We start from the raw sequence: 27,784 nt of genomic DNA on the forward strand, positions 1-27,784 counted from the left end.
GAGCTAAATATTGGGAAGGAGAGAGAAAGGTTTTCAAAAGAGGTATACGTGTGTATGATTCTTGTAATCTGTGTATCAGTGTACACTTCCCCATTTATATTATGATGGAACCAACCCTCCTCTAAGTGGGTTTCCTTCAACATAAATACCGCTTCCTCCAACAGAAGAGCCACTTAAATTGGAGGAAGTCTCCTTAGACTGTAAAAAGGCTTCAAACTTGAGCCAAAAGGAAAGTCTGGGTTAAAATCCATGTTTAATTTTGTTTATTTACAAAGACTTATGAAGAAGAGTTGAGAATGAAAAGCATATAAAAGAACTATACTTATAGCAATAAATTTATCTGAATGGGAAAGAATAATGTCTTTCCTCATATCATATTTTGTTACTTTAATGCACAAAAGTAATTTAGTGATCAAAAGATAACTTTTGATGATTCCCTGGTACCCTCTCCCCATTATACTGTACTTTTAAACATGTAATTTGCAGGAGATGGCCCCTGTTACAATGGTCAATCAATGGATTTAATATTGAGTAAGTTAGTACCTTATCTTATTTGGGGATTCCGTTTTCGGCAGTCTTATCTTGGAATCCCCAACTTAGGGTCAAACCACACGAGACAAAGTACATTTGAATTACGCTTGAATTACACTCAAATACACTCGAATTACAAAATACACTCGAATTACCTGTGTAATTTGAGTGTATTTTGTCTCGTGTGGTGAAACCCTCAGAATGGCATTAAACAAAGCAAAACTCTGCACAAACACTATAAACAGGTTCTTCTATAATAAAGGGGGGTACATTCCCAGAGCTGTATAGGCCTTTAACTTGAAAGCAGTTCCCCTAATTCTTTATGATTCACCTATTTCGATTAAAGTTGTATCCGAAAATATTGATCAGCCCCTTGCTCAGTTTCTGAGAAAACTGTTAAATGTACTCTGTTTTGTCTCAAATGTTGCATTGCGAGCGGAATTTGGCCAAACATCTTTGGAAGCACAAATCATGTATATTCAAGAATAAACAAGGCAGGTGGCTGTCACTGGCCAAATCTGGGCTCCCCTAAACACTGAGACCTGTTTGGCTTATCAGTTAAAGCACACCTTAAATGTTATAGCAGTCAGTTGTGTTTAATGCACATAAGCCATTTAAATAATATAACTCAATACTTGGCTATTTTGTGTCTTCTTGCCAGATGTGCTGGTACAATTCCTTGAATTAGCTAATGGGGATTTTAAATGCACCTTCATACAATCAAGGAATCACACAAAATGAACACATGAAGTTGCCTTACACCATTGCTCTATCAAAGTTGGTATAGTCTATGCCGATTGGTAGCAGCTCTGCAGAGTCTCTGGAAGTGGTCTTTCATATCAGCTTCTATTTGATTTTTTATAACTGGAGAAGCCAGGGATGGAAGAGACATTCAAAATAGATGGAGTAACACAGAACCATAGCCTCTCCCACAGTGCACAGTTCTCTGTGTAGTCATAACAAGAAGACATATCCCTAATATAAGGGATAAAGAGTGATTCTTTATTAAGAGATGAACATGCACAAATGAACCCCTTCTTGATACTGGAGTTAAAGATTTTCAATTGCATATTACATTCTCTAAACAGACATTTGAACATGGACTGAGACACAGCAGGAATGTTCTGAATTTTGAAAGCATTAGATTCCCATGCTTGAAATAATACAGCACAAGTAGGTTACTGAGCTTCTGTTAAACAATAACATATGATCCTCTAGGTTTAGCTTTTCTGATAACAGGTAAAATCTGTCTTTCTGTTACAATTACAACTGTTCTGTTAAACTCCCATGACACTCTGCATATACAGCCCACCTGTGGAATGCTGTAAATACTTAAAACTGTTGCCATGTAGAAAGAAGTTTTCGATTCAAGACCTCCTATGACTGCTATTGGATTGTTCTTGCTGTCACACTTGTAGTTGGGGATAAATCTGTTCTTTGTGGAAAGAAGTTCCATTGTGGCATGATAGATCCATCTTGCACTGAAGTAGCTGTTATAGATGTGGAATCCCAAGGTGATATTTTGTAAGGTGTGGAGGTTTTCATTGATCTCCTTCATAGCAAATGCCAAAGCCAATACATGCTGATAGTTTTTAGTCACGGCACTATGGTAAGAGACACAAATATATTTTTCACTTAGCAAAACTGTTTTTTTATGGCATTGTGCTCTATGAAGAGGCTTTTCTTGTATGCTCACCACAAATATACTCTATGGTCCCAAATGGATTTGCTCCTCTGATACAAAATTGACATGGCAGTCAAGGACTTTTTATCACCTGAGCTGCCCCTCAGCTTCATCCCATTTAGGATTTGATTACTCTTTACTTCTGGAGAATTAACTCTGAATTTGATAAAAATTTTCATATTCAACTTGCAAGTCAAAGGCTATGGCATTCTGTAATAATGTATTATGAAATATGATACTTCATGAAGACGGGGGAATGTTTTTTAAAGTGTGACACTCCTACCCCCAGATTTGGTGCAATGAGCAGCCTGGGTGGTGGGGATGGGGGGAAGAACATTGACTGCAAAATCCAGTCTAGTAAGGTCCATTATTGTCCCTAGTAGCATCCAATAGTTCCCTTCAGCTAAGTGAGAAATTTGACACTGGAAGAGGACTGGAGGAAATATTCCTTGTTGCAATAGAAGGATGTTTAAACTGATGATTTTGTAATTTCCTTGTTATTTGCTATGGCTATGCTGAAGCAATAAAGATATATGGGTTAAACTGATGGAAGATTCCATCTTTAAAAAAAGGAAACTATTTGTATTACACATGTACATGTTCTTACAGTTTTGGCTGCAGCATTTAGCACTGGAATGGCCAAAGCCTATTCACATGTATTTACATCTTCCCAGAAAGGGAAATAGACAAAATTCACCCTAATCTCCAGAGAAAATTGGAAACATAATGGGGGCAGGAAATTAAGAATCAAACATACATTTGAAAATCAATATGCCTTCCTAGAATTCAGTGCAGCCTATATGCCTAGCTTGCTATGAATACAATCAAGATAGATAACAGGAATGGAGAAAAATCAACCTCTACTCACATAGGCATTTTATCTAATATATTATTTTGTAGATCCTTGTAGGATATGTTTTCTGAAGACACGTAAATTGGAGAAGCAATTCCACCAATTAGGAAGTCTTCTTCTTGAAAAAAATTGTAAAGAATCGGGGCAGGACCTCTGATAGCGCATTTAGCAACATGAATCGTGCACATTGTATAAGACAGCAGTTCAAGAACCTGCACCAACACCACTGGAAGAATTTTTCCATCTGGACAAAGATGTCCCTCTCTCCTCATTACTAAGAGAGCAAACATCATCCAAACAGTCTGGTTTCTTTCATCTGATTTGACATATCTCTGATCAGACTGACAGTATCGAGCCTTAGTTTCTAACTTTACCTCTTAATGGCAAATGATGTATTTAAACTAGAATTCATGATTTTAATTAGAGATTTCTCTAACAGCACTGGAAATCCTTAGGGGCTCTTAGAAGCAGTAGAGTTAATCACAAGTGATAATTACAGGGGAGAAAATAATTTTTCCAGGTAGAGTTTCCAAGTTCAAGAACAGCTGAAAAAATAGATTGGCTTTTTAATGGCGATGCTGGGCGCAGATGGTCTTGGATGACAATGAACAAAAAAACACCAGAAAGACAAGATAGAAATCTGGACAAACTTGGGACAGAAGTATTTTTGGACAAAGTTTCACTTCTTGGTGCTTTCAAAACCTTTCTTCCATTGCAGATACATATTAAGTCTCATTTTTTATTCACAAAAAAATAGGGGCATAATCCCTAGCAAGTATGGCTCTTATTATCCTGTCTTTGCCACTATGGTGAAATGTGTAGAGCCAGATTAGCATAATTGGTAGGAAAGCACAGAGACATTTATACGGGTTAGGATGTGATTTCTTTGCTTGATTTGTTTGTTTGATGTTGCTTGTAGTGTTGTTGAATATCATATGGTGGTGAAGAGTGATGTAAAGACACAGCTGACTTATAGCAACCCTGTGTGGGGTTTCATGGCAAGAGACTAACAGAGATGGTTTGCCATTGCCTGCCTCTGCAACCCTGGTCTTTGTTGGAGGTCTCCCACCCAATTACTAACCAAGGCTGACCCTGCTTTGCTTTCAAGATCTGACAAGATCAGGCTTTCTTGGGCTATTCAGGTTACAGCGCTAACCATATCTGAATTAATTCATCAAATCAATAGCTGATTCTTTTCATTATGATGAGCAACATTTCTTCGTATGAACATAAGAAGAGTCCAGCATCCTCTCTCACACAGTAGCCAACCAGTTGCTATGGAGGACCAACAACAGGGCACGGAGGCTGAGGCCTTCCCTTGATATTGCTTCCATAGACTCGTATTTAGAGGCTTACTGCCTCTGAAGGTTGTGAAGGTTCCCTTTAGTCATCAAGGCTAGTAGTCATCACTGATAGACAAATCCTCCATGAATATGGCTAATTCCCTTTTAAAGTTGTCTATACCTGTGGTTATTACTATATCCTCTGGCAGCAAATTCCACATTTTAGTGACCTGTTGTATAAAGGTTTTCCTTTTGTCCATCTTGAATCTACTGCCCCACTAGCTTCATTGGATGCCCTCACATTCTAGTATGTACAATGTGGTTCCCATGCCACATTGGGATGAACAGCCAGGTCACTTTGTGGTCAAGCAAGACCACAAGTCCATAACACCAAGATTTCCATGCCTAATGCAAAATAAAATGAACTATAATACTATTTTTGATATGTACCCAAAGCTATTTCCAAGTATGTTTGCAGAACTGTATTATGTAATTGGGGTTATTATCAGGGGTGTGCATTTCTCGTTTCCAAATCAGGTATTTTACCCAAATCAGACCTAGTTCAGAAGGATCCAGGATTTCTGAATCAGCCACAGCATTGCTGGGTTGATTGAGAAATCCTGAAGCAAAGCTTCCCGAAGCAATTTATATCACTCCAGGAAGCTTCAGGTGCAGCACTTTTCTAGCTGTTTGCATTTGCAAACAGCAAGAAAAGTTCCTGCCCCTGTGCTATTTTCACTCATGGGAGAGGGAGGAGGGGATTCCCTCTTCCCCTTCCCATGTGGAACACCCGGCAGTGGGGCTTCAGTCTTAAGCCTACAGCCCCACCGTTCTCTTCACCCGCTGCGGCAGGGGCCAAGGGATTTCCTGCCCCTCCCACAGTGGGTCAAGTGGAGGGGGTAGGTTTAAGTCTACACGTTTCTAGTGGTTAGAAAAGTGTAGGTTTAAACTTCTCACCTTGCCTCTTATTTCACCCAATGAGAGGGGGAGGATAGACATTTTTTCTGAAGTGGGAAAACCAATTTTTTTTCTCGCATACCCCTAGTTATTATTCTTCCAGGGCCAGTGGGCAAACTCCTGCTGCCAGACTTCAGGCCACAGCACACCTCTTCACTCCAGCAGGAACAAAAGGTGGGGGCAGGGAGCTTTGGAGTGTGATGACACATGATATCACTTCCAGGTTTGTTTGTTTTTTTACCGTGAAGAGGTATGAATTCCTATAACATCGTTACATCAGTTACAGGGACAAACCAGAAGTAGTGTGTCGACATTGCACATCATTGCATGATGATGTTTTCCCTCCCCTCACAAACATCCCCACTGGTTGTCACAGCCAGGCTAACAACCTTACATGTAATAGAGGAAGTTGCCAGAAATTATTCATCAGTGTGTTTCCCAAGATTTGTCAGGAAAACCCTGCATATATTAGAAAAAATGTATCATGAAAACTCTCAACAATAAAGGTGTTGGCAAAACAGGACAGTGTTTCATGTCTTAAAGAATGAAAACAACCTTTATTACATTCTAAATGCATTAGGTAGACCAAACTTATTCTTGACATCATCTCACTGGTGTTATTAAGTTTAAAACCAAAGTCAGAACATCTTCAAGGGCTAAAATACCAAATGGCATATCTGTGACAGGTTGATAGTCCTTTCATCATTCATCTAATCATTCTGCTTTGTGACACCATCTGTGAGCTTTCATCTAAGCAACCGCAACTACCCATTTTAGCAATTTTGTCATAAGTCCCAAACAAGAATTGGAGGCACATTTCAGTCTACCACCACCACCACCTTCTTCTTCTTCTTCTTCTTCTTCTTCTTCTTCTTCTTCTTCTTCTTCTTCTTGTCTACTACCACCACTGCCTGCTCCATTCACCAACTTCATAGCTTGCTCCGCTAATGATATTTAACAGTAGTTTGGATACTGAATGGGCAGTTCTGCCTTCTGCTAAAAGGGTTGCAGCAATACCTAATGAAACAACAGCAAGAGCAATCCTTTCTTATGGGTGAGCTGGAGGTAAAATTAGATTTATAACCAATAACTTACCCCACTTTTCTCCCCAAAAGGAACCCAGAGGCTTACAGTGTTCTCCTATACTCCGTTTTATCCTTACAACAATACTGTGAGTCAAGTAAGAGTGAGAAGGTGAAACTGGACCAAATTCTCCCAACAAGCTTCAGTGGTTGAGGTGGGATTCCATTCTGGGTCTTCTAGATCCTAGACAGATACTCTGATAACTACACCACACTGGCTTAGGTAGTGCAAGGAAGTCTTTTGTATACTGCTCACCTGGACAGATCAGTGCCCACTCAGAGAGGTGAACAAAGTCAGTGTTGTTATCCCCATAATGCAGCTGGAGGCTGGGGCTGAGAGAAGTGGCTTACCCAAGGCTACCTGGTGAGTTCACGGTGGTAGTAAGATTTGAACCAATAAAGTGCTGCATAGAACCTCAGTTTCTTAACCACTACGCTCAGTATTTTCCACCCTGTCTCTGCTGCCTGAACTCTTTTGGCTTCTCATGAATAAAACTTTGTTTCTGTTGCAAAAAGCATAGGGATGTTGTGTAGTGATCCACGCTGGGATAATCCTATTCCTTTCATCTTTGGCACTGCAATTCCCACCATCATCCTGAAGATGGTAGCAATGATCAAGACTCCTACCTTTATGTTCATTTGGGTTATGCTTGCCACTATCTAACAACCATAGCATCAATTGCAAATAGCTGGGTGGGGTGGAGTGGGGGACTTCTGAAGATAACCCATGCCAGAAAGTTCCAGTTTCATTCATGTTTGGCATTGCAACTCCCATTATCATTCTGAAGCTGGTGGCCAATGTGGAGGCTCTTAGCTTTATTTTTGAATGGGTTCTGCCTGCCACATAGATTCAATTGCACTTAGAGGGGGATGGAAGATTCTGGAGATAATGCAGGATGGTCTGATTCCTTTTGCTATGGGCACAACAACTCCCATCATCCTTCTGAACTAGAAGCAGATTTTGAGGAACCTAGATGATATTTTGGATGAGTTATCCCTTCCACAGACAACCATAGCTTCCAATGCAAATTACAGGAGGTGGAGGTGGGCGGGGTGGCTTCCACGGATAACCTAGGCCAGGATGTTCTGATTCCCTTCATGTTTGGCACTGCAATTCCCACGATCATCTTGAAGCAAGTGGCCAATTTTGATGTACCTAGCTTTATTTTCTGGGGAGTTATGCCTGCCACAGATGGACAGGCAGAGGGAGGGAGGGAGGAGTAGAGGGCCATATCCTTTAACTTTATTTATTTATTAGTTCAAATTTCTATTCTGCCCTCCCCGCGAGTGGGCTCAGGACAGATAACTACATATTAAAATACAATAAGCTCACCCTCTTGTGTCTCTGCATATATCACAGTTTTATTGATGGATCCTGATCAGAGCTGTGATGGCACCAACAATAGTGGAGTTTAGTGTGAAACTCAGGGGCTTTGGCTCAAAGACTCATTTAAATTCAGGGGAGGGCATATTATAAGTTTCTGGAGGGTATTTATTTTTGTGACTGGTAGCTACCAGTCACAAAACATTGGTTCAGTATGTGACAAATAAAAAAAATAAATCCAATCTGCCTACTAGATTTTTAAACTTTTAAGGATATCACTTATGAAGGCAACAGAAGAGACTGCTTTGGGGCAATACACTCTTTGAACAGTCTAAACTCATTGATGATTTCTTCCATGGCGTGCTGGGAATGACATCATTCCTGGCACAATGAAGAAGCAACAGGTCATGCATGGGGCTGATTTGGTATAAATCAGCCCAAACACTAGATTCCTTCTGTCGTATCCCTACCTAAGGAACCCCTCCATCTTCTCCTTTCACACCCAGGGACCTGGCAAACCTATTTTACCACAAACCCATCAGTGGCCAGTTCATTCATGGATGCAAGTGGATCATGCGGAGGCACCATTAGCAGCCCTGATTCTAAATCAACGGAACCAGGCGCTTCTTCACAGGGGAGATTCTAGCCTTTCTTTAACACACACACACACACACACACCCTTGCAAGTACCATTTGTGGGCCAGGCTGGCACTGCAGCATGTCAAATAAGATGTGTGAACCCTGCCACTGAAACCAACGTTCCCTTCCCAAGCTCCAAGCCATTCCCTAGAACAGGTAAGGCCCAACAGAGGCTGAGTTCGAGCAGCTTCTGCCTACTCTATGTTTCAACTAAAGTAAGAGAGGCTGGGGGGGGGGGATTGGGGGTGGCATTACAGTGCATATTTATGACCTCCCAAGTTAATTTAATTTATTAGATTTGTATTCCGCCCTCCTCACGACAGCAGGCTCAAGGCGGATCACAATTTGCACACAAAGTTAAAATTACATCAAATAGTTCATACCATTTAAGACCATAAATTAAAAACATCCAGAGATTTTTTACACACACACACACACACACACACACACACACACACACACACACACACACACACACACACACACACACACACACACATATACACAGTGGCACAGTAAAATGCACTATACATAGGTACAGGGCACAACCCTTTAGTCAGCACTAGAGCATTAAGAAATATTCAACAGATGGAGATGTCATCAGTGGGAAGGGCACAGCTCATACTCCACCAAAGAGGGGGGCTCCGCCTAGCATCAACCATATGCCTGGTGGAACAGCTCTGTCTTACAGACCCGGCAGAAAGATAACAAATCCTATCAGGCCCTGGTCTTGTTAGACAGAGCATTCCACCAGGCTGGGGCCAGGACCAAAAAAGCCCTGGCCCTGGTCGATGCCAGGCAGGCCTCCCTTGGATCAGGGACCTTCAACGGATGTTTACCATTGGAGCAAAGAGTCCTCCAGAGTTCATATGGGGAGAGGCGGTCCTGCAGATATGCTGGTCCCAGTCCACATAGGGCTTTATAGATTAATACCAAAACCTTGAACCTGATTCAAAGTTCCACCTTACTTGAGTCACAAGCATGAGACATTATGGTAGTGTTTCACTTCACTCTTTTGTTGGCCATCAGCATGCTCTGTCCCCATTCCATCCCTCCTTAGGCAGCATTTTCAGCAACAGAATCCATTTCCATCTGGCCATCTAGTTTTTGTCACAATCATCCCATCCAGATGATTCCCCATGTAATATAAAATGTGTAGCTTGTTTCTAGGTTGAGGTAAACGATTCAAAATCAAACCTGGATGAAGGTACTTATACAAAGTCAGCACTGATTGTTTATCCTGCTTACTTGGAAGTTGCTCGATGTGTATATGTTCAAATTAAAATAGAGAATTTCTCTGTATTGTTATTGCTGTTCAGAGGATATGTAATACAGTGTACACATGAAAGCACACCACTGACTAGCAAGTTACTTGAAAGCACAGCACAAATAATGGAGAAAAGCATAAATTTCCAGGCCATGATCTGCCTAAGAATACAGGCCCTAAGATTCTACCCTGAAATGTCCCATAGTGGGCAATTTATGCATCTATATGTACATTTTTATTTTGATAAAATTCACCACCTTCATTTTTATGACTTGTAAGTTTTAAACAGTTGAAAATTATGAGGGGAATTTTTGAAAAAGAAATTGAAGAACAAACCTATAAATTTCTCTAAAAATTGCTACCATTTATTTGCAGTGCTAGTTTCTTCTCTCTCTCTCTGTCTCTGTCTCTAAAGGCATGGGCTGTCATTTTGACTGGAGGGGATTGGGAACTACAGAGCAAGAGAGAGTGAGTGAGTTTGTCAGGGTTGTTATGGTCGGGTGGGGTGTAGAATTTCCTTTTTTCAAAATTTCCTTTTTTAGATATAGCAATAGGTTCCCCTTATTCTGTTCTCCTACTTCAAAAGGGGAATTCTCTGTGATTTCTCATTAATCTATCTTTGAGATTTTTAAACCATTCAATGGTGTAGATTTCCTCACCTGTGGATTTCTGCTCATTGTTGAGCCGCAGTAATATAATACAAAGGGTAAAAACAGTCTGATGTAGCAAGGATATATTCAGACAAGTCCTAGTTTGTGTTTAATTGTTTCTTTAATGTTTCTTTAATGGCTCACCTTTTCTTAATTTTTCCACTATATAAATAAGTAAATACCTTTGTAGAATTCTAAATCAAATCTTCCTCTTCATGAAAGAGGAATTGATTCAAAACTGACTCAGATCACTAAGAAGAGGAATAGAAACACATTACTGTATTAAAGGGAGAAAATCAGCAAAGAAGAATTAAGAGAATTCCACTTAACATGAATGTACTTACTTCTGGATACCAGGAATATATTTTCTCATCTTTTTTTCATTATTTGATCCCTGTTATTCAGCTTAGGTCTGAGTACAATAATGTAACATTTCAGAAGAAAGATACAACCCAGTAAGCCAGCACTGGAGGCCAAGATAGAGAAAATCTCCACAGCTACCATGTATTTTCCCTTCGTGCTCAAGTATGTTGGAACAAAGGATAACCAAACAGTGCAAAATACCAACATGCTGAAAGTGATGAATTTGGCTTCATTGAAACTGTCAGGTAACTTCCTGGCAAAGAAAGCCACAGTGAAGCTGACAATGGCCAGGAAGCCCATGTAGCCCAAGATACAGTAAAACATAATCGCAGACCCCTCATTGCATTCCAGTATGATTTCTTTAGTCAATGAATACATGTCATCATCTGGGAATGGAGGAGAGGTTGCCAGCCACACAGCGCAAATGCCTGTTTGGATAAGGGAGCAGGAAAGAACAATGAAGGCGGCCATTCTTTTCCCCACCCACTTCCTCATCCCGCTTCCCGGTTTGGTAGCCATGAAAGCCAGAATCACAGTGAGTGTCTTTGCCAGGACACAAGAAACTGCTACTGAGAAAATGATGCCAAAGGCAGTTTGTCGGAGGACACAGGCCACTTTGTCAGGTTGGCCAATGAACAGCAAAGCACAAAGGAAGCAGAGCAGAAGAGAGACAAGGAGAGTGTAGGTGAGGTTCTGGTTGTTGGCTTTGACAATGGGTGTGTCATGATGCTTCAAAAATGTTCCTAGAACCAAAGCTGTGAATATAGAAAAGAAAATTGCCAAAATGGCTAAAGCAATCCCCAAGGACTCTTCATAAGAAAGGAAGGTTCTATGTTTGGAGATGCATGAATCCTGGTCCTTGTTTGGGTACTGATCATATGGGCATTTATAACAGTCATCTGTGTCTGAAAAATAGAAAGATAATCTCACTGTTCTCAAATATTTCTTCCCTCTTCCCCCACAAATGGCAGAGAAGCTTAACTGAAGGAGTCACCATTGATTTAATATTGACCAAGTTATCATGAAAATTAAAGGGGTTTTTTTATCCCTTAGATATGCTGTGACCCAATCTGACAATTTAAAATACTGGGTCAATGCTGTGACCCAAACTTTTAAATATCAATGCCTGCCATTCCCCTCAGGAAAAAAAAATCACATTCAAAATATTCTTCAAGCACATATTAATTTATAGAACATTGAAAGCCTAATTTTTTAATATTTGTCAATGGAATCTGTTGCAATCCTGTATTACCTTCACTGAAGTCTGGCAGCATACGGACACATTTTCATTAATGTGAACCCGCTTAAAATATGTTGATTTCAGATACACGGAGAATTTTTAAAAGATAAATTCAGATCTGTAACACCTTGCATGAAGTATTTTGTAATTCTTACCTACTCTTACCTGCCTGTGGATATGTCTCATGTACATTTCTTAGAATCAAAAGTTTCTTGTACCTGACTGACTTGAAATCTTCCCTTTTGGACATGGAATACAACCAAAGCAGCAAAATGCTTCCCCTTCTTTAATTTTCTTCCTAAAACCAGGGTAACAGCTGCTCGAACAGACAGAAAGAGGTAAAACCTAGCACACAAATGAAAAGATACCAAGCAGAAAATATATTGTAGGGAATACATATCTTATAACTTTGTCAATAATTAAGCAAATGGTCCATTGCCACAAAATATCCTCAAGTTTATAGAAAGCTCTTGACATGCCATTGGCTACTGGTGTTTTCCTATGCATAATAACTGGCATTCCTACATTTTGCTTTTATAACAAAATAATGCAACAATGGATCTGTTCCACTAGTGGAATCTCTTCCCTCCAATACAAAGCATTTTCAATTAACATAAAATCTCTCCCATTCATTGAAGAGCATCTTCTGGGAAAGAAAACCCTCTTGTGCAAGGTTTGTTCTAGAGATGTACGTATCAGAATTACCAAGCCAAAAATAATGGCTTCTCAGGGTGTTCTGTGTATTTAAGTAACAAAACACAGAATTATAGAACTTTCTGTCTTTCAAAGAAAAAAACCCTTCAAAATTTAGATGTAATGGGGGAATTTCTGGGGGTCTGGAGCAGTTATAAGGAGACAAAATGGCAACAAAATGGCAACAAAATAAACAAGCACAAACAAGAGAAATAGATGGAAAACTGCCCTCCTCCACACACATACACAGAAAGATCTGAAATGGTTAGGCTTAGAGATAATACATAAGTAAATGTGATGATTTATAATATTGTATGTGACTGCATGTCACGTGTATATAAGGTGAAACTTTAAAAAAAACACAAAGATCACCCCTCACACAACAGAGAAACCTCAATTCAAAACCAAAATAAAAAAGGAAGACAGCAAAAAACTTAAAACAAAACCAGGTAAAAATAAAAAATAGGTAAATGAATAACAACAGCAACCAAAAAACCCCCTATGAGATACTCCTATCTGACTAGGGTTGCCAGGCCATGGCCTGACACCCACAGGGGGATTTAGAGGGTGGGGCACTAGTATTCACAACATATCAATCATTAAACCATAGAGTTTTTGACATATCTTAAAGTACCTCCCCCATCGTCATGATGTCACAGTTTTCACAAAAGTGATGTTGCATGCTGGCACAATACTGGGGTGCCCACCAGTGGGCAATGAAAGGATTGCAGGGAGTTCTCCTGCCACAGTGGAAGACTGGCAACCCTACATATAAGCTAATTGTGAAATAAAATGCTCACTGCAGAACCAGTATTTTTAAAAATCCTTCCCTCAACATCTCCAAACACCCAGCACTAAAATGCAAAAAAAGAAAAGTGATGGAAACTTTATGGTTTTACCTGACATAGTACATATGATGCTGAATGCCCCCCATGTCCCTCCCCCCAGGCACCCACTAGTTGTAAGGTGCCCCTGGAACAACCTGGAAATCCTATTCTAACTATCCCCACTGCCTGCTGCCACTCTGTCAGCTGGCAGGAGAAAAATAAATTTAAAAATCACTGTCAATTCAATGATATTACTTCACTTCTGGGGAAAACCTGAAAATGATGTCTTGCCTCTCTTGGAATCTATGGGATCTCAATGGTTTTCTGGAGATTCCTAGAGAGATATGGCAAGACTTCTAGGCAATGCCTAGAAGTGGGAGTGTCAGATCTTCAGGGGATCAAACTGGTGTGGTGGTGGTCACATGCACTCCTGTACTTCGTGATCACGGCAGAAAATAATGTCATTTTCCACCACAGTGAGGAAGCTTGCACATGCCTTCTCCTAGATGCCCTCTTCTCACTGGTCAGGTGAGCAGTGGGGCAGGAGCTGGGGGCAGGGGATCCCCTGGTTCCATTGAGGTTATGGCAACCCTACCCAGAAGTGACATAACACTATCAAGCCAACAGCTCCCTACCCTCAACTTTCCCTCATTGCCAGCTGTTGCCTGGCAACCCTAACATAGAAGCAAAAGGTACAAACAGTTATCTTCCATTCCACAGAAGCTCCAGTGAGCCAGAAGAATTCAGGAAAATGGCTAGTTTTGATCTAGCCAAAGGTTTATTCCCTTAGACGTCTCCAAATCTCTGTGAATTGGTTTGGTGCCTTTGGGGGTTTGCTGTATTCTGTGGAGGGTGATATTTACTGGGGGAGAGGTCTCAATTGCTGTTTGACATTGCTTTGGAGGAGCCATGGCATTATTCCCCTTAGGAAATAAATGAAACCAGGACAGCTGGGGACACCCTGCCCAATCACCTTCTATCTTGGTACTTCTTTAGTAGACGGTGAGGTATTTGGGTCCCTGCAAATTTGGCGCCATTTGCACTAACAGCATGCTCTCAAAATCTAGGGTTACAAAGTCTCCTAGGCAATTAGCAAAGAAGGGGGGCAGTACCCAATGGAGCGATTCTCTTCTGCCTCAGTGCGATGATGTCACTTCTGGAAGTGGTGTTATTGCACTGGCCACTGGCGTGCTTGTGTGCTTTGTGCAATGCTGATCCTTTGAGAATCAGCCTGTTTGTGGCAAAAATCTGCCACCCGTCTAACATCACTTTTGGAAGTGACCCCCCCCCCCTCCCCCAGAACTTGTATGTTATACATTTGCCTGTTTTACTTGCAAGTGGCAGGTTATTGCCAGGCAGCTTTCCTATTCCCATCAATTGTCAGTGATGCACAGGAGCAAACCACTGGGAGTTTGCCCAGCACTAGAAGGCACCTGGAAACCCTCCTATCCAGATATCTAGAAATAGGGTGCCTACAGGAAACAATGGACCCATAAATTCAGAAATCTGGGAGGGGAGAAGACCACAAAAATATACCCAAACCATTAAAGAGATACCTGAACATTTGAGATTGATTCCGCCCCCCCACAATTATGAAGCCAAATTTAACCAAACTTTATTCTATATACTCACCCCCAGATTTGACTAGTGGGATGGATTAGCATGATCTACCCTGTCTTCAACTATTTGATGTCTCTGCACAGGTTCTCCCCTGTCTTTCTCTTTCTCCTCCTCAGGTAGAAAAGCTATAGGCCAAATCTACTGACTGAGTTACTTACAACATAAAAGTAGCAGGGTTAGGAAAGGTCTGGAGTTTCATCAATTCCTCGTGGTTGTTCTGAGTGAGATTAAAAAAAACTCACATTCAGGACAGGAGGTGGGTCCTTTGTAAAATGTATGTGTGGTGTACACATCAACATGGACTATAGCTGGCTTCTTGGTAGGATATTTCCTATATATGAAATGCTACTACAGAAAAGCTTGTATTTGATTATTCTTGTCCAAAGTCAGATTTCACACATAATTTTGTCAAATTTCTTTCTATGTATCCTTTTTGTTTAGGTAAAGTTTTGAATTCTTACCCTTCTTGCAATGAGATCTGAAAAGGCTGTACTGTAAAAGGGTATAGCCCTGCACAATGAAATTCAGGTTGCATACCAGGAAAAAGGGTCAGTGTTCACTGAAAATGGATTGGATTCGAAAAGACCCATGATCAAATCTTACCTCATTAAAACTGCTATGCCATATGATAGCATCATCACAGATAGTGAGCTCTTTGTCAGGTAGAGCCTGTGGATCCAGTCTTCCAACTTTCACTCTGCGAAAGGACTGGTTTGGGAAAGTGACCCAGTTTATAAGATCAAATCCAGCGATTAGTTCCCCATTCTTGTCAAAAGAAACCATTTCTCCAGCACTGTTGTTAAATGAAATTTTTTTCAGAAAGTGGTGGAGCTAAATTGAAAAGGAAACCATGAAGAAATTACAATATGATGTTAAGGGTCTAGATATAAACAGGGTAATCCTAAGTAAAGATACTCCGGTCTAAGCCAATTGAAATCAATGAGCTTGGAATGGAGTAACTCTTCTTAGGATTTCACTGAAAGTTACCTTACACTTTTCAACAATTGTCCAACTTGTCCGGTGCTTTCTCTACTCCATTGGCTCAATGCTCCAAGATGAACTGGAAAGATATTTCTCATATCCATGGACCTTTAACTGATGATTCCGCAAACTGAATCATGCATATTCTGTAAGTGAAACCTATGCTCTATGATTAAGCTATAATGTAATAAGTTGAAAGGATGTCATAAAGGAAATAATAGGATATTACAGGGACTAGAATCTCTTTTCCCAAAATTTTATTGTTTTGGATATAGCAATCCTTTTATTCTCTTCCTCTTTCAAAAGAGGAATTATGTTTAGTTTCTCATTGGGATTTTTCATTATGCAATACTGCAGATTTCCTCACCTGTGGATCTCTACCTGTTGTTGTGCCACTGTAATATGATACAGGGTAAAAAAAAAAGTCTGATACAGCAAGGATATATGCAGAGAAGACCTGGTTTGTGTTCAACTGTTTCTTTAATGGCTCACCTAGTTCTTAATTTTTCAACTATGTTCATAGTGTATAAGTAAATAAATACATCACTTCTTAGAGATCAAAATCGAATCTTCCTCTTAAAGAAGAGGAATTGATCCAAAACAGACTCAAATACCTAAAAAGAGGAATAGGGACAGATTGCTGGATTTCAGGGGGAAATTCAGCAAAAAGGAATTAAGAGAATTCCACTTAACAACTCTAGAGTACATGAGCATACGTACTTCTGAATACCAGGAATATATTTTTCATTTTTTTCTCATTATTTGATCCCTAATGGGGGACCAGCTTCAGCCTGAAGCACAAGCTCCTTCATCAAAATTTCAGGCAGTTGCCTTTGTCCCAACATGGCTGGAGAGGGAATAGGGCTGAAGAAAGATGGCCCAAAGCTTCCAACAACATTCCCAGCCTCTTTAGAGTTCCTCTTGTCACAAAAGTTTGAGGAAGATTTCTGGGCCTGTATAGTATGTTGTGTCAGCCTCATAGAGGGTCAGGCTGCAGACCAGTTAGGAGATTATTTGGGCCCTCTCCACAGACTGTAGATGAGGTGGCTGAGAAGACAGGGAGGAAGACAATGGCAAGAACCCTATCCCATCTTCACATCTCAGGACCTGCTAGTGTTATCAGGTCTCTGGCTATGAAAAGAGACCTCCTTCTGGCAACCATTATTTATTTTAAAAAAACCTCCAGTGTCATGTACAATGTGACATCACTTCAAGGGAAAAACTGTACATGAGATCATGTCTCTGTCGGAATTGCCAGAAACTCTATGGGTTTAACAGAGTTTTTGATGATTCCTAGAGCAATATGATATCCCTTTGTTTTCCCCAGAAGTGATGTCATAAGGCATGTGACCTCAGCACTCCCTCATGTCACCATGACCCAAGCTCCCAGTGGTTGCCAGGTATGATCTAGCACCTCAACAGCCTGTAGGATTTACAGGAGAACATAATGGAATGGAATTTGCCTGAACAGTGGTGCTTGGATACCCACCAGCTCCACACTTCTGATTCACCAAAGGGTTTGGTGCACTTACCTATTTCTCTGCTTAGGACATTACCTGCCACGGTTGGTGATCCAGAAGATTGAGCCTCCACCCATTCCTGTTTTGTCTGTGTTTGGGTTGTACTTCTTGCATTGCATGCAAGGCATGTGCTACAATATAAACAGCATTGTAGATACTGTAGCTGTGGCCAATCATGCTCAATTCAAAAAAAGACTGAGGAAGACTCTCTAGTTTCTCTGTCCCAGTGCAAAGTTTCTCTGTTTCTTTGTTTAAAAAATTATTTGGAAATACACAATCAAAAGCTTGTTGCCAAAAGTCCCTAATAAACCCATCTTCTTCTGTCATGAAAGGGTTTCTAATCTGGAGAAACTTTTGGAATTCTAGCAGTTCATGGGAGTGTATTTTGAAAGACAGAGCTCCATGGATGGTTTCTATAGCCCAGCTCCTTTGAAAAGGCAATGATGCAAGCTCCATCTGGGCTGTCAGAATCCATACTTTACCTTTAGGTGCTGGAACCATTTCAACTTCTGGTAAATAAAGCAGCCATCTCAAATTTAGTATGTGTTCTTCATAGATGATTAATGCATTGGCAATGTTCCTCATGGTAGTACTATAGATTTTCTCCATCCCCTTTAATATCTCATCAAAACGACTGAATGAAGCTAATTTAATTCGTTCCAAAAAGGCGAAACAGATGCCTTTCTGGGGGGCAGCAGCAAGAATGGACTGCACAAACCTTTCTCCATTGGCATCATCTGTAGCAAGGACCCCAACCCATGTCCACCTGAAATGCAGAAGTAGCTTCAGAATGCCAACATCTTGATAGGCTTCATTTGGGACCATGGGGTAGAAGAAACGGCTTTCAGTTCTTTCATTCATCCCTGAAGCAGAGCCATAGATGAACTTCAGAAAGAAAAAGTAGATGAGTGAATGATAGGAAAGACAAAAGAATTTTTTTCATAATAAAATGGATTTCCTCTGCCTCGGCTTCCAAAGGGAGAGGCATCTAAAAAGCTTCTACATTGTGTTGTTCTCAATCTACACCCATATGTCCTACCTGTGGAACTTTGTAGATGCCAAGCATGGTTGCCATATGAATGGAGGTTTCAGCAGAAAGCCCCCCAATGACTGATATTAATACATCCTGCATGCCACATTTGTAGTTAGGGAGAAATCTGTTCTGTGTGGAGAGCAATTTCATTGTATTATGATAGGTCCACCTTGCATTAAAGTAGCTGTCATAGATGATGATGCCCAAAGTGATGTTGGGTAGGAGCCAGGGGCTTTCATTGATCTCCTGTACAGCAAAAACCACAGCCAAGGTATGCTGGTAGTTCTTGGCCAGTGTGCTAAAATGAGAATCACAATGAAATTCTGCACTTAGTGAAACAGTCGCCAATGAGATGTCTTTTCCTGACATATCACTTTCATAAGGTGGCACTCACAGTACTTTTCAGTTAAATATACATTTAGAATGGGGATAACATAAAATAGACATCTGCTTGATGACTGGAATGCCATGCTTGCAGGTAAAGTTTGCATGTATAAAGGATGTGGGTTTTGGAAGACTTTAGGAAAACACTAGCTGTACTGGATACATATAGTGGAGCTGCTCTTAGACTTTTTAGCTAGATTTTTCAGCACTTGGGAAGGAGGTGATTATGAAACTGTTTTGGTTTTGCTATGTTAAAACTGGGAATAAAAAGGAAGATTTCAATGATGGATTTCCCTTTGAACAATGACTGGTAGGATTTGGTGAGAAAACTGTAAAGTGTCAGGCATTCCTTAATAGCTGAAAAACGACACTTAGAAGTTTTGATAATATGCATAATTATTTAAACATAATCAAATAATAGTTCAATCCTTGAAATATTTCTCTTGGAAAAATATCATTATTGGAATGGCTTTCCCCATTTCATTACAGAAAACTGTGCTTGTTCTGTGGACGTTTTAGATCCTGCAATCAAACTAAAGCAACTTTTGGGAAGGAAACAATGTAAAACTGATTTCTGGTCCCAACTAAGCACTCCCAGCTCTTGCAGGTGTCTGATATCGATTTCAATCCTTCCCTTGACTGATAAAGAGCCAGAATGATACCAGGACTTCCTTCAACTTATCGATGGAAAAATCAATTACTATAACTGATTTGAATCTGCAGAAATGGCCTATCAGAAAGTATGATCAGACATATACATTATGAAGAAAAAAGAAAAGCGTCCTTACAGGGTTTCATCTATCAATGAATGATGTGGGTGTTCATTGAAGCCATGGGGTTCAAAAAGCACAAATACCTGAGATGTAATGCCACCAAGTATGATATCACCTGCTTGCAAATATCTGTGAAAAACAGGGAGGGAATGATTTATGGAGCATTCCATGGCATAAGTTTTGCATACCATATTAGGTAAAAGGAGCAACAGAATGAATAATACAATAATAACCACATATCTTCTGTGAATAACCAGACTTTCTTCTCTCTGCATTATCCTTAGCTTTTCCCAGAGTATATTAACCCAGTCAGAATGTTTACTGCTCAATATGTTCCTATGGATATTGGAGTAGAAATAGCAAAGAATCTGCTATCAGAGTGAAAGAATATTAACTATCTTTAGCCCTTGTTTCAAATATCTGTGGATCAGCACATATTAATACTGTTTTGATAGCAGAAATAAAGTCTTTATTGAATAGCAGAATCAATCCCCATCATTCATATAAATTACAGAGTGGACAACTTCTGTTTAATTTAAGATTTCTTTGTGGCATGGCTGAAGAAAACATGTTTTTTTACACCTAAACAAATCTTTTCTATTGTATGAGTGGAACTGCAAAAGACATGTGCTTAGTTGCCAAGCTTCAAAATGGTCCAATTTGGGATTCTCAAGAGGAACAAACAAAGTTAGTGAAGCAATTACTATCTGAGATGACTAGCCTTACCATCATTAATTTTCTCAAGAGGTTTCCTATTGAACTCAATAATTATTCACTCATTGGACTTGCATCTCTACCTAGAAATCACTTTTGATAGGATTTCTTAATATTTTGTTGATATTTTGTATTATGCATCCTGAAAAGATTTATTATTTATTTTCTTACTAGCAACAAAGCCCATTATGGGAAAAAATACAATGGGCTCTAGAAAGGGGAGGGCGGGCAGGTGGGCATTCCCTCTTCCTCCATCACTGATAACAGCCGGATGAAGACAGTGGGGGCAGGCATGGCCAATTCCTCTGTGCGTGATCCCGTTCAAGTGAAGGGGGGTGGGCATTGCCATCTGCTCCATGCCTAATCCTGGCCAGGTGAAGGGGCAGCCATTGCCACCTGCTCCGCACTTGATCTTGGTTGAGTGAAGGGGGATGGGCATTGCCACTTGGTTCACTCCTGATCCCAGCTGGATGAAGGAGTAGGTATTGCTGACTGCTCTATGTCTAATCTCTGCTGGGTGAAGGGGGGGACATTTCCTCCTGTTCTGCCACTAATTCCAGCCAGGTGAAGGGGCATTGCCACCTGCTCCGCACTTGATTTCAGCAGGTTGAACTGGGGGCAGGCATTGCCTCCTGCTCTGTGCCTGACCCTGGCCAGGTGAAGGTGGGGGGTAGTAATTGCCACCTGCTCCACTTCTGATCTCTGTCCGGTGAAGTTGGGGGCAGCATTGCCTCCTGCTCTGTGCCTGATCCCAGCTGTGTGAAGGAGAGGTGGGCATTACCTCCTACGATACGCCTGATCTCAGCCAGGTGAGGGGGGGCGGGCATTGCCTCCTGCTCCATGCTTGATCCTGGCCGGGTGAAGGTGGGAAGTGGGCATTGCCACCTGCTCCACTCTTGATCCCAACTGAGTGAAGAGGGGGGTGGACATTCCACCTGCTCTGCTCCTGATCCCAGATGGTTGAGGGGGGACAGGCATTGCTACCTGGTCCGCTTTTTATATCAGCTGGATGAAGGTGGGGGGAGGGCATTGTGACCTGCTTTGCTTCTGATATGAGCTGGGTGAAGAGGAGATGGGCATTGCCACCTACTCCACTCCTGATCCCAGCTGGGTGAAGGTGGAAAGCAGGTATTGCGCCATGCTCCATGCCTGATTCCAGCTGGGTAAAGGGTGGGTGGGCATTGCCACTTGCTCCGCCCCTGTTCCCAGCTGGGTGGAAAGAACTCAATTGCGATTATATGCTGGACAAAAACTGAAATGATTATTATCATCTGAGAGAGTGGTTGCACGAAACAGGCAAGTGGCTGGCATCCTGTCGGGACGAGTTGAGTTGGTTTGGATCACCCCATGGAGCTTCAGGTCCAGAGGCAGGATTCTTCTTCAGTACCTTGGAGTCACAATCAGTGCTATCTGTTGAGCGGGAGAAATATGTTGTAACAGCAGTGAAGTCCACATTGGTGAAATATGACATCCTCCTCTTGATATATTGAAGAACCCTGTCTGAAGAGATATTCCCACTACTCACCACTACCATTCTGCCCCAGATGAACTTAAATATACAGAGTGCAGCCTTGTACCATAGATATCTATTTTTGTAACACTGTTTTTAGGATATTGAAATTGTATTTATTGTACTATTTATACTTATATTTATTGTAAATGGTGCCTTGATATTGACAGTCAATGAGTGTTTGTGAATGTGATTTATTGTATTGTTTATTCATTGTTACTTGACTAATCTTCTCCAGTGCATAGGATTATTGGTTGATGTTGGTGGCTGTAATTTATATCATGCCAGTTATTTAGTTATATATTCATTGATATTCCTGCACCGAATACTTTAATACAAAATTATAAAAAGTACAAAAATGTCATTAGATTTTGTTACTGTGTATTACCGAAGGACTGGTGTATTGAGGGGAATTTTGTTTGTATTGTTGTGCTGATTATCCATAATTAGCCCTTCTGGTTGTTATCGCTCCTGATCCCAGCAGGGTGAAGGCGGAGGATGGGCAATGCCACCTGCTCTGGTCCTCCTGATCCCAGGTGGGTGAAGGCAGGGATGGGCATTACCACCTGCTTCACTCTTGATCCCAGCTGTGTGAAGATGGAGGGTGGGCTTTTCCACCTGCTCTGGTCCCGATCCCAGCTGAGTGAAGGCAGATGGCAAGCATTGCCACCTGTTTCACTCCTGATCCCAGCTAGAGGAAGACGGAGGGCAGGCATTGACATCTGCGCCGTTTCCAGACGGCTTACCTGGCTCCGGAACGTTGCGCCATCTTGCGGGGAAAACGTGAAATATCGCGTTTTCTCGCGAGAGTTTTGCGCGACGTTGCACGGCGTCGCGCAAAACTCGCGTGAGAAAACGCAATATTTCGCGTTTTGCCTGCAAGATGGCGCAACATTCCGGAGCCAGGTAAGCCGTCTGGAAACGGCCCTGCTCGGCTCCTGATCCCAGCTGGGTGAAGGCAGGGAGCAGGTATTGCCGCTTGCTCTGCACCTGATCCTGGCCTGGGCTTCTCACCGTGGCACACTCTCTGGAGGTCTGGGTGCCTCATCTGGACTTCTCTCCACAGCAGCACCCTCTTGAGGCGCACCAGGGAAGCAAGTGAGTTATCTTGAATATGCTTAGCCTTTTATATAGTAGGATTGGAAGAGACCTTATTTACCATCTAGTCCAGCTCCCTGCTCAATGCAAGCCACAACATCTCTGATAGCTTTAGCTGGAAGGCCTCTAGTGACAGACAACCTCCACCTAGATAACAGGCAATTGTTTAGTCATTCCTATAGGATAGCCCTTCCAGATTTAAAATTGAAATCACCTACCCCCCATAGTCTTTTCTTCTTCAAGTTAAACCTAAGCTGTTCTTTCAATATTTCCCACTAGGATTGTTTTTCAGACCCTTGACCATCTTTATTGCCCTCCACTTCATCCATTCCAATTTGTCTGCATCCCAGAACAGGTTCCAAGTAGGGCAGTACTGATGGCCAGCAGTCTGAAAAACAATGTGGATAAATTTTAGTGTGAACATACCACAGATCACATACTGAGGAATATGGATTTGAAGAAAGGGATTTTATATACCACTTCTGTGCCTTTCAGTATTCTGTGCCTTTCAGTATTACATGCCTTGCACTTTTTCTATGCTCAGGAGCTAATGTAGTATTTGTAATGCAACCTGTAAGAATATGACACTTGAAACAAGAAGACCAAAGAAGAATGTAAGCTGAAACTCTGTAAGAACTGAGGTCTAAATATACTGCTTGTAGAGATGCACCTATAAAAATATTACACATATGTTATATTATCCGATAGGATTCCAATAGGAATCAATAAAGAGAGCCTTTTGTAGAAACTGATTTATGCAGCAAGCTGGGTCGGCCACCTGTGGCATTATCTCCCCAAGGGTGCAAAAGAGGGAGAGAGTGCAGAAGTGGGGGAACATTCCTTTCTGCCCATGGACCTCGGTTATCTGAGGGCCCCAAGGCTGCCAAGATGAGACTCCATGGCGCCGTCAAAGGTAACAGTAGCAAAAGGGAAGTGGGCAAACGGAGGATGTCCTTCCGGGGGGAACAAGCACAAGGACGAGATAAGGGGCTGCAGAATTTGGAATTACCCAAAGTAGGTAGCCAACCCAGAATTGCGTCTTCCAATCAAACTAACCCTAGACACCTGTGTCAAAGACTATGAGCCAATAAGATAACAAATATTAGAATATTGTAATATTATTATAATTAACCTGAGGGTATTAATTGCTTTGCACTTCTATTGTAGCTTTGATGAGCTAAGGAGACCATCTACTTCTGTGTAAATTGCTCCTCCATTGTTTAAATTAAACAATCTGATTTGCTTCAATTCAATAGGTCTCCGGGAGTATATTTTGTCATTGTGATTGGCTAAGAGAGAGAAAGATATCACAGAAGCACAAAGTTTGTGCATAACAATACCACATATGTGGTATGTTCAGAGATCATGGGTGAATTATTTCTAGTAGCATCAGTAACAGAAGGTGCTAGATCATCACAAGAATAGTGAGGTGGACACTACCTCTTCTTTACATTATTGTGTATATTCCTTTTGAGCCAAGAGGAATGATGGGGTATAAATATTTTCAGGCTAAACTTTTAATCAATGTATACAATTACATAGAAGAGTTTAGCAACGTGAACGGGCCATGGATGACCCTGAATTAAGGAAAGTGAAGAAAAGTTCCAGTGTAGGTCCAGATACTTCCTCATAGCCAGACCCAGCACCAGGCATGGCTAGGAGATTGCCTAGAGAGCCAACGTAACTGTCAGTTAGAGGCATACCAAAAGTCTCCATGCTGAGTTCCTCCTCCCTTTCTCCTCCGGGTTCCATCCCTGGAGAAATTGGAACTCGTGACCTCTCCTCTATTTCTGCATTTCCTTAATCTGCTCAGGGAGGATGCCATTTTCCTATTGGATGAAGCAATACATTACCAGAGTAAGAGTATGATCCAGCAGATTGTGAAGGAAAGGAGTGAGTGGGACAGGCTGTCCCCAGAGATATAGCACAAGAAGGAAACCAGTATGCAGATGCTTGGACTCACTTCCAAAACATCATGTACAATTAACCCACAGGGACCCTGCCTTTTCTGACTTCAGAGTTAAAGTATTGCTTCACACACCCTTTCCTTGGGCTGCTAGGAAACTGTCACTGCCTGCAACTGCCTGCCCAGGGGGTAGCAGAAGGGTGAGGGAAGGAGGAACTGAGAGGGAGCTTGGCTGCTGTGCCTAGCAGCACCTGTATTATGTGTTGCTTCTAATGTTATGCTCCCTGTTCCCACCCCATTGCAGCCGGTTTCCCTCGCCAGCCTACACCAAAAGCTTTGACAGTCAGCTTTGCCACAGGGAACTGCCTGCTGAGTGCAGTGTGGCCAGACATATAGGTTGCTGCCGGAGGCTGGAGGTAGTAGGAGCAGGGCAGACCAAGTAAGAGTGAAGAGGCTCCCAGGAGTGAGGTCTCTGATGCCTGGATGCAACTTCCCTGTGGCCAACTGTGTGAGAGAAGTGGAGGCTTAAAGCTGTGAGTTGGGTTTCTGCAAGAGTGGAGAAGCTTCCAGGAGCAAGAGTGAAAGTCCAGGACAGTGACCCAGAATCACTGTCTCCCTTACACACACACACACACACACACTGAACAAGCCCCAGAGGGTGCAGGTGCAAGTGGTAGCAGGTTCCTCTTCCTGCGCTCTGCAGCACCTCAAAAACAGGCCCAACCCATGCTGAAATGGGCCCGTTTTGAGCCCCTACAGAGCCTGGATGTGCTCCCCGGGGCTGTGAGGTGACATCACTTCTGAAATGACGGCATCGCACCTGGGGGGCTCGTGTGTTCGCTTTGCGCACGCGCACCCCCTCTCTCCTCTGGTAAGTGCCATGCTCCTATCTCCTGCCTGGAGGTTGAGGGGGCCTGGCAACCCTATTTTGTGGGGAAATTGCACAGAAACAAGACAGTGCAGGAGGTTAATAATATCCTCTGTTTTTAACTTTTACTGCCCCTTTGTGTGCTATACCCATGACATTTTCTCTTTAGTATTTTATTTCTATTAAAATGCCAGGGGAGCAAAATTTCACAGAGCATGGGCAGTTAGCAAAGTTGCTCTTATATTACCAAATGTAAGATCCTGCCCCCTCAGCAGGCGAAAGAAGGCCTAGTACTTGACTGAAGGAACTACTGATTTATTTGCAGGTACGTGATGGGCCCAACAAGGGAGAAATTAAATTTTAGAATTTCCTTTTTAGGAGATATTATACATAGGGCTGCTAGGTCCCCTGGTGGGAGTGGGGGATCCCCCACTCTCACTCTCCACCCCCACCCCCCACGAACCTTGCCAGTGAGTGGAAAAGTCAGAGGAACAGGTCTCCAAGGCACTCTCCTAGGGCAGCACGATATCATGATTAGAGATGGGCACGATCCCAAAAAATTTAACTATCCAGCGAATTGTAGATCGGTGCCAACGATGATCCCAAATTAACGATCCATGCTGATCATCTCCCATTCCCAAGCTGTGGATCGTGGAGGCAAAAGTGGAGGGGCGCCCCGCTGTTCCCAGTGATACAGGAACGGTGGGTGATGCCGGCGGCATCTGTGTTTGTGTTTGGCCGTCTGTGAGCTAAGCTACAAGTGACACCTGACACAGATCGGACACTTGTCAGCTTCCCTCAATTTTTGATGGGAAATGTAGGCATCCTGGTCTTGCAGCTGTAATGGAGAACCAAGCTGTAAAATCAGCTTCCCATCAAAACTTGAGGGAAGCTGACAAGTGTCCAACCTGTGTAAGGTGTCACTTGTAGCTTGGCTCTGTGTTTGGCTGTCAGAGCTGCCTATCAGAGTTTGCAGGGATGAGATTGGAGTGCCCATGGCTACAGAACACCCCTTCCCCCTCCCTCCCCTGCTTAAGATGTTTATAAAGCAGTGTTTCATGAACTTTTAAAAATGTCTTGATTAAACAATTATAACTATTTTCATTGTAATGCAAAGCAGCACCAGGAGGCTGCTGTTGTTCAGCAAATGAGAAGTGGGGAGGTTAACCCATTACTTTCCAGCTGTTACTCTGATCAAAGTTTTCCTGAAGCTTTTTTTGTCCCCTGCAGGAGAAAAGACAGGAGTCGCCATACCTTTTTCCTATAGAAAGAAAGCAGTTCATGCAGTAGTGTTGTCAACTTCCAGGTGGAACCTGGAGATCTCTCAGAACTACAAGTGATCTCCAAATGACAGAGATCCATCCCCTGGAGAAAATAGTAGTTTTGGAGGGTGAACTCTATGGCATTAATACTCCCCTGAAATTCTTCCCGCCCCCTTCCCCCTCCCTCCCCTGGGTGTCTTCTCCCAACTTGTGACTGCTTTGCTGCTCCGTGGTTGGAAGGAAGCCCTACTGATCAAGGAAAGCTGGGCTTCTATTCGGGTTTCCAGGGCGACAGAAAGAGGGCAAACAGAGCTCAGGCTTTCCCCTGGCTCCATTGCCAGGGGAATAGATTGCTGGCGCCTGAGTGTCTGGATCCCCGATCCAAGCCTGAACGCAATGATCCAGGCCTCTCCCGATCGCTGGATCATTGGCCGTGGCGGATCTCGATCCGCCGGGTCACGATCGCGCAATCGCCATTATCGTGATTTTTTTCAATCGTAATGCAGATTGTGCCCATCTCTAATCATGATGACACCCAGGAGTGACATCATTGCACTGGCCCCAGAAGCATGCTCACAGTTTGCACCAGGCCGATTTGGGCCCCAACTGTAGAAAAACAGTAGATAAATCCCCTCTGAAAAGCAATATAATCTGATCTGGAAGTTCTGTTGCCTAAAGGTTGAGGCATGGCGCATTGGAAAAGTGTTTCCAAGGCTGCACTC

General features: G+C 42.2%; 1 protein-coding gene across 1 annotated transcript; it reads right to left on the reverse strand.

The window, feature by feature from the left end:
- Positions 1-10,639: 10,639 nt before the first annotated feature.
- On the reverse strand, positions 10,640-21,952 carry LOC129339476 (vomeronasal type-2 receptor 26-like). The gene is made up of 8 exons (XM_054994057.1): positions 21,944-21,952; positions 21,806-21,828; positions 19,720-19,833; positions 18,554-18,845; positions 17,551-18,399; positions 15,617-15,844; positions 12,092-12,218; positions 10,640-11,538 (listed from the first exon to the last, which is right to left on the reverse strand). The coding sequence occupies exons 1-8, from the start codon at positions 21,950-21,952 to the stop codon at positions 10,640-10,642; spliced, it is 2,541 nt and encodes an 846-aa protein (XP_054850032.1).
- Between the last annotated feature and the right edge of the window lie 5,832 nt (positions 21,953-27,784).

The sequence above is a fragment of the Eublepharis macularius genome, chromosome 12 (genome assembly GCF_028583425.1).
Source record: "Eublepharis macularius isolate TG4126 chromosome 12, MPM_Emac_v1.0, whole genome shotgun sequence".
In the NCBI taxonomy this organism is placed as follows: Eukaryota; Metazoa; Chordata; class Lepidosauria; order Squamata; family Eublepharidae; genus Eublepharis; species Eublepharis macularius.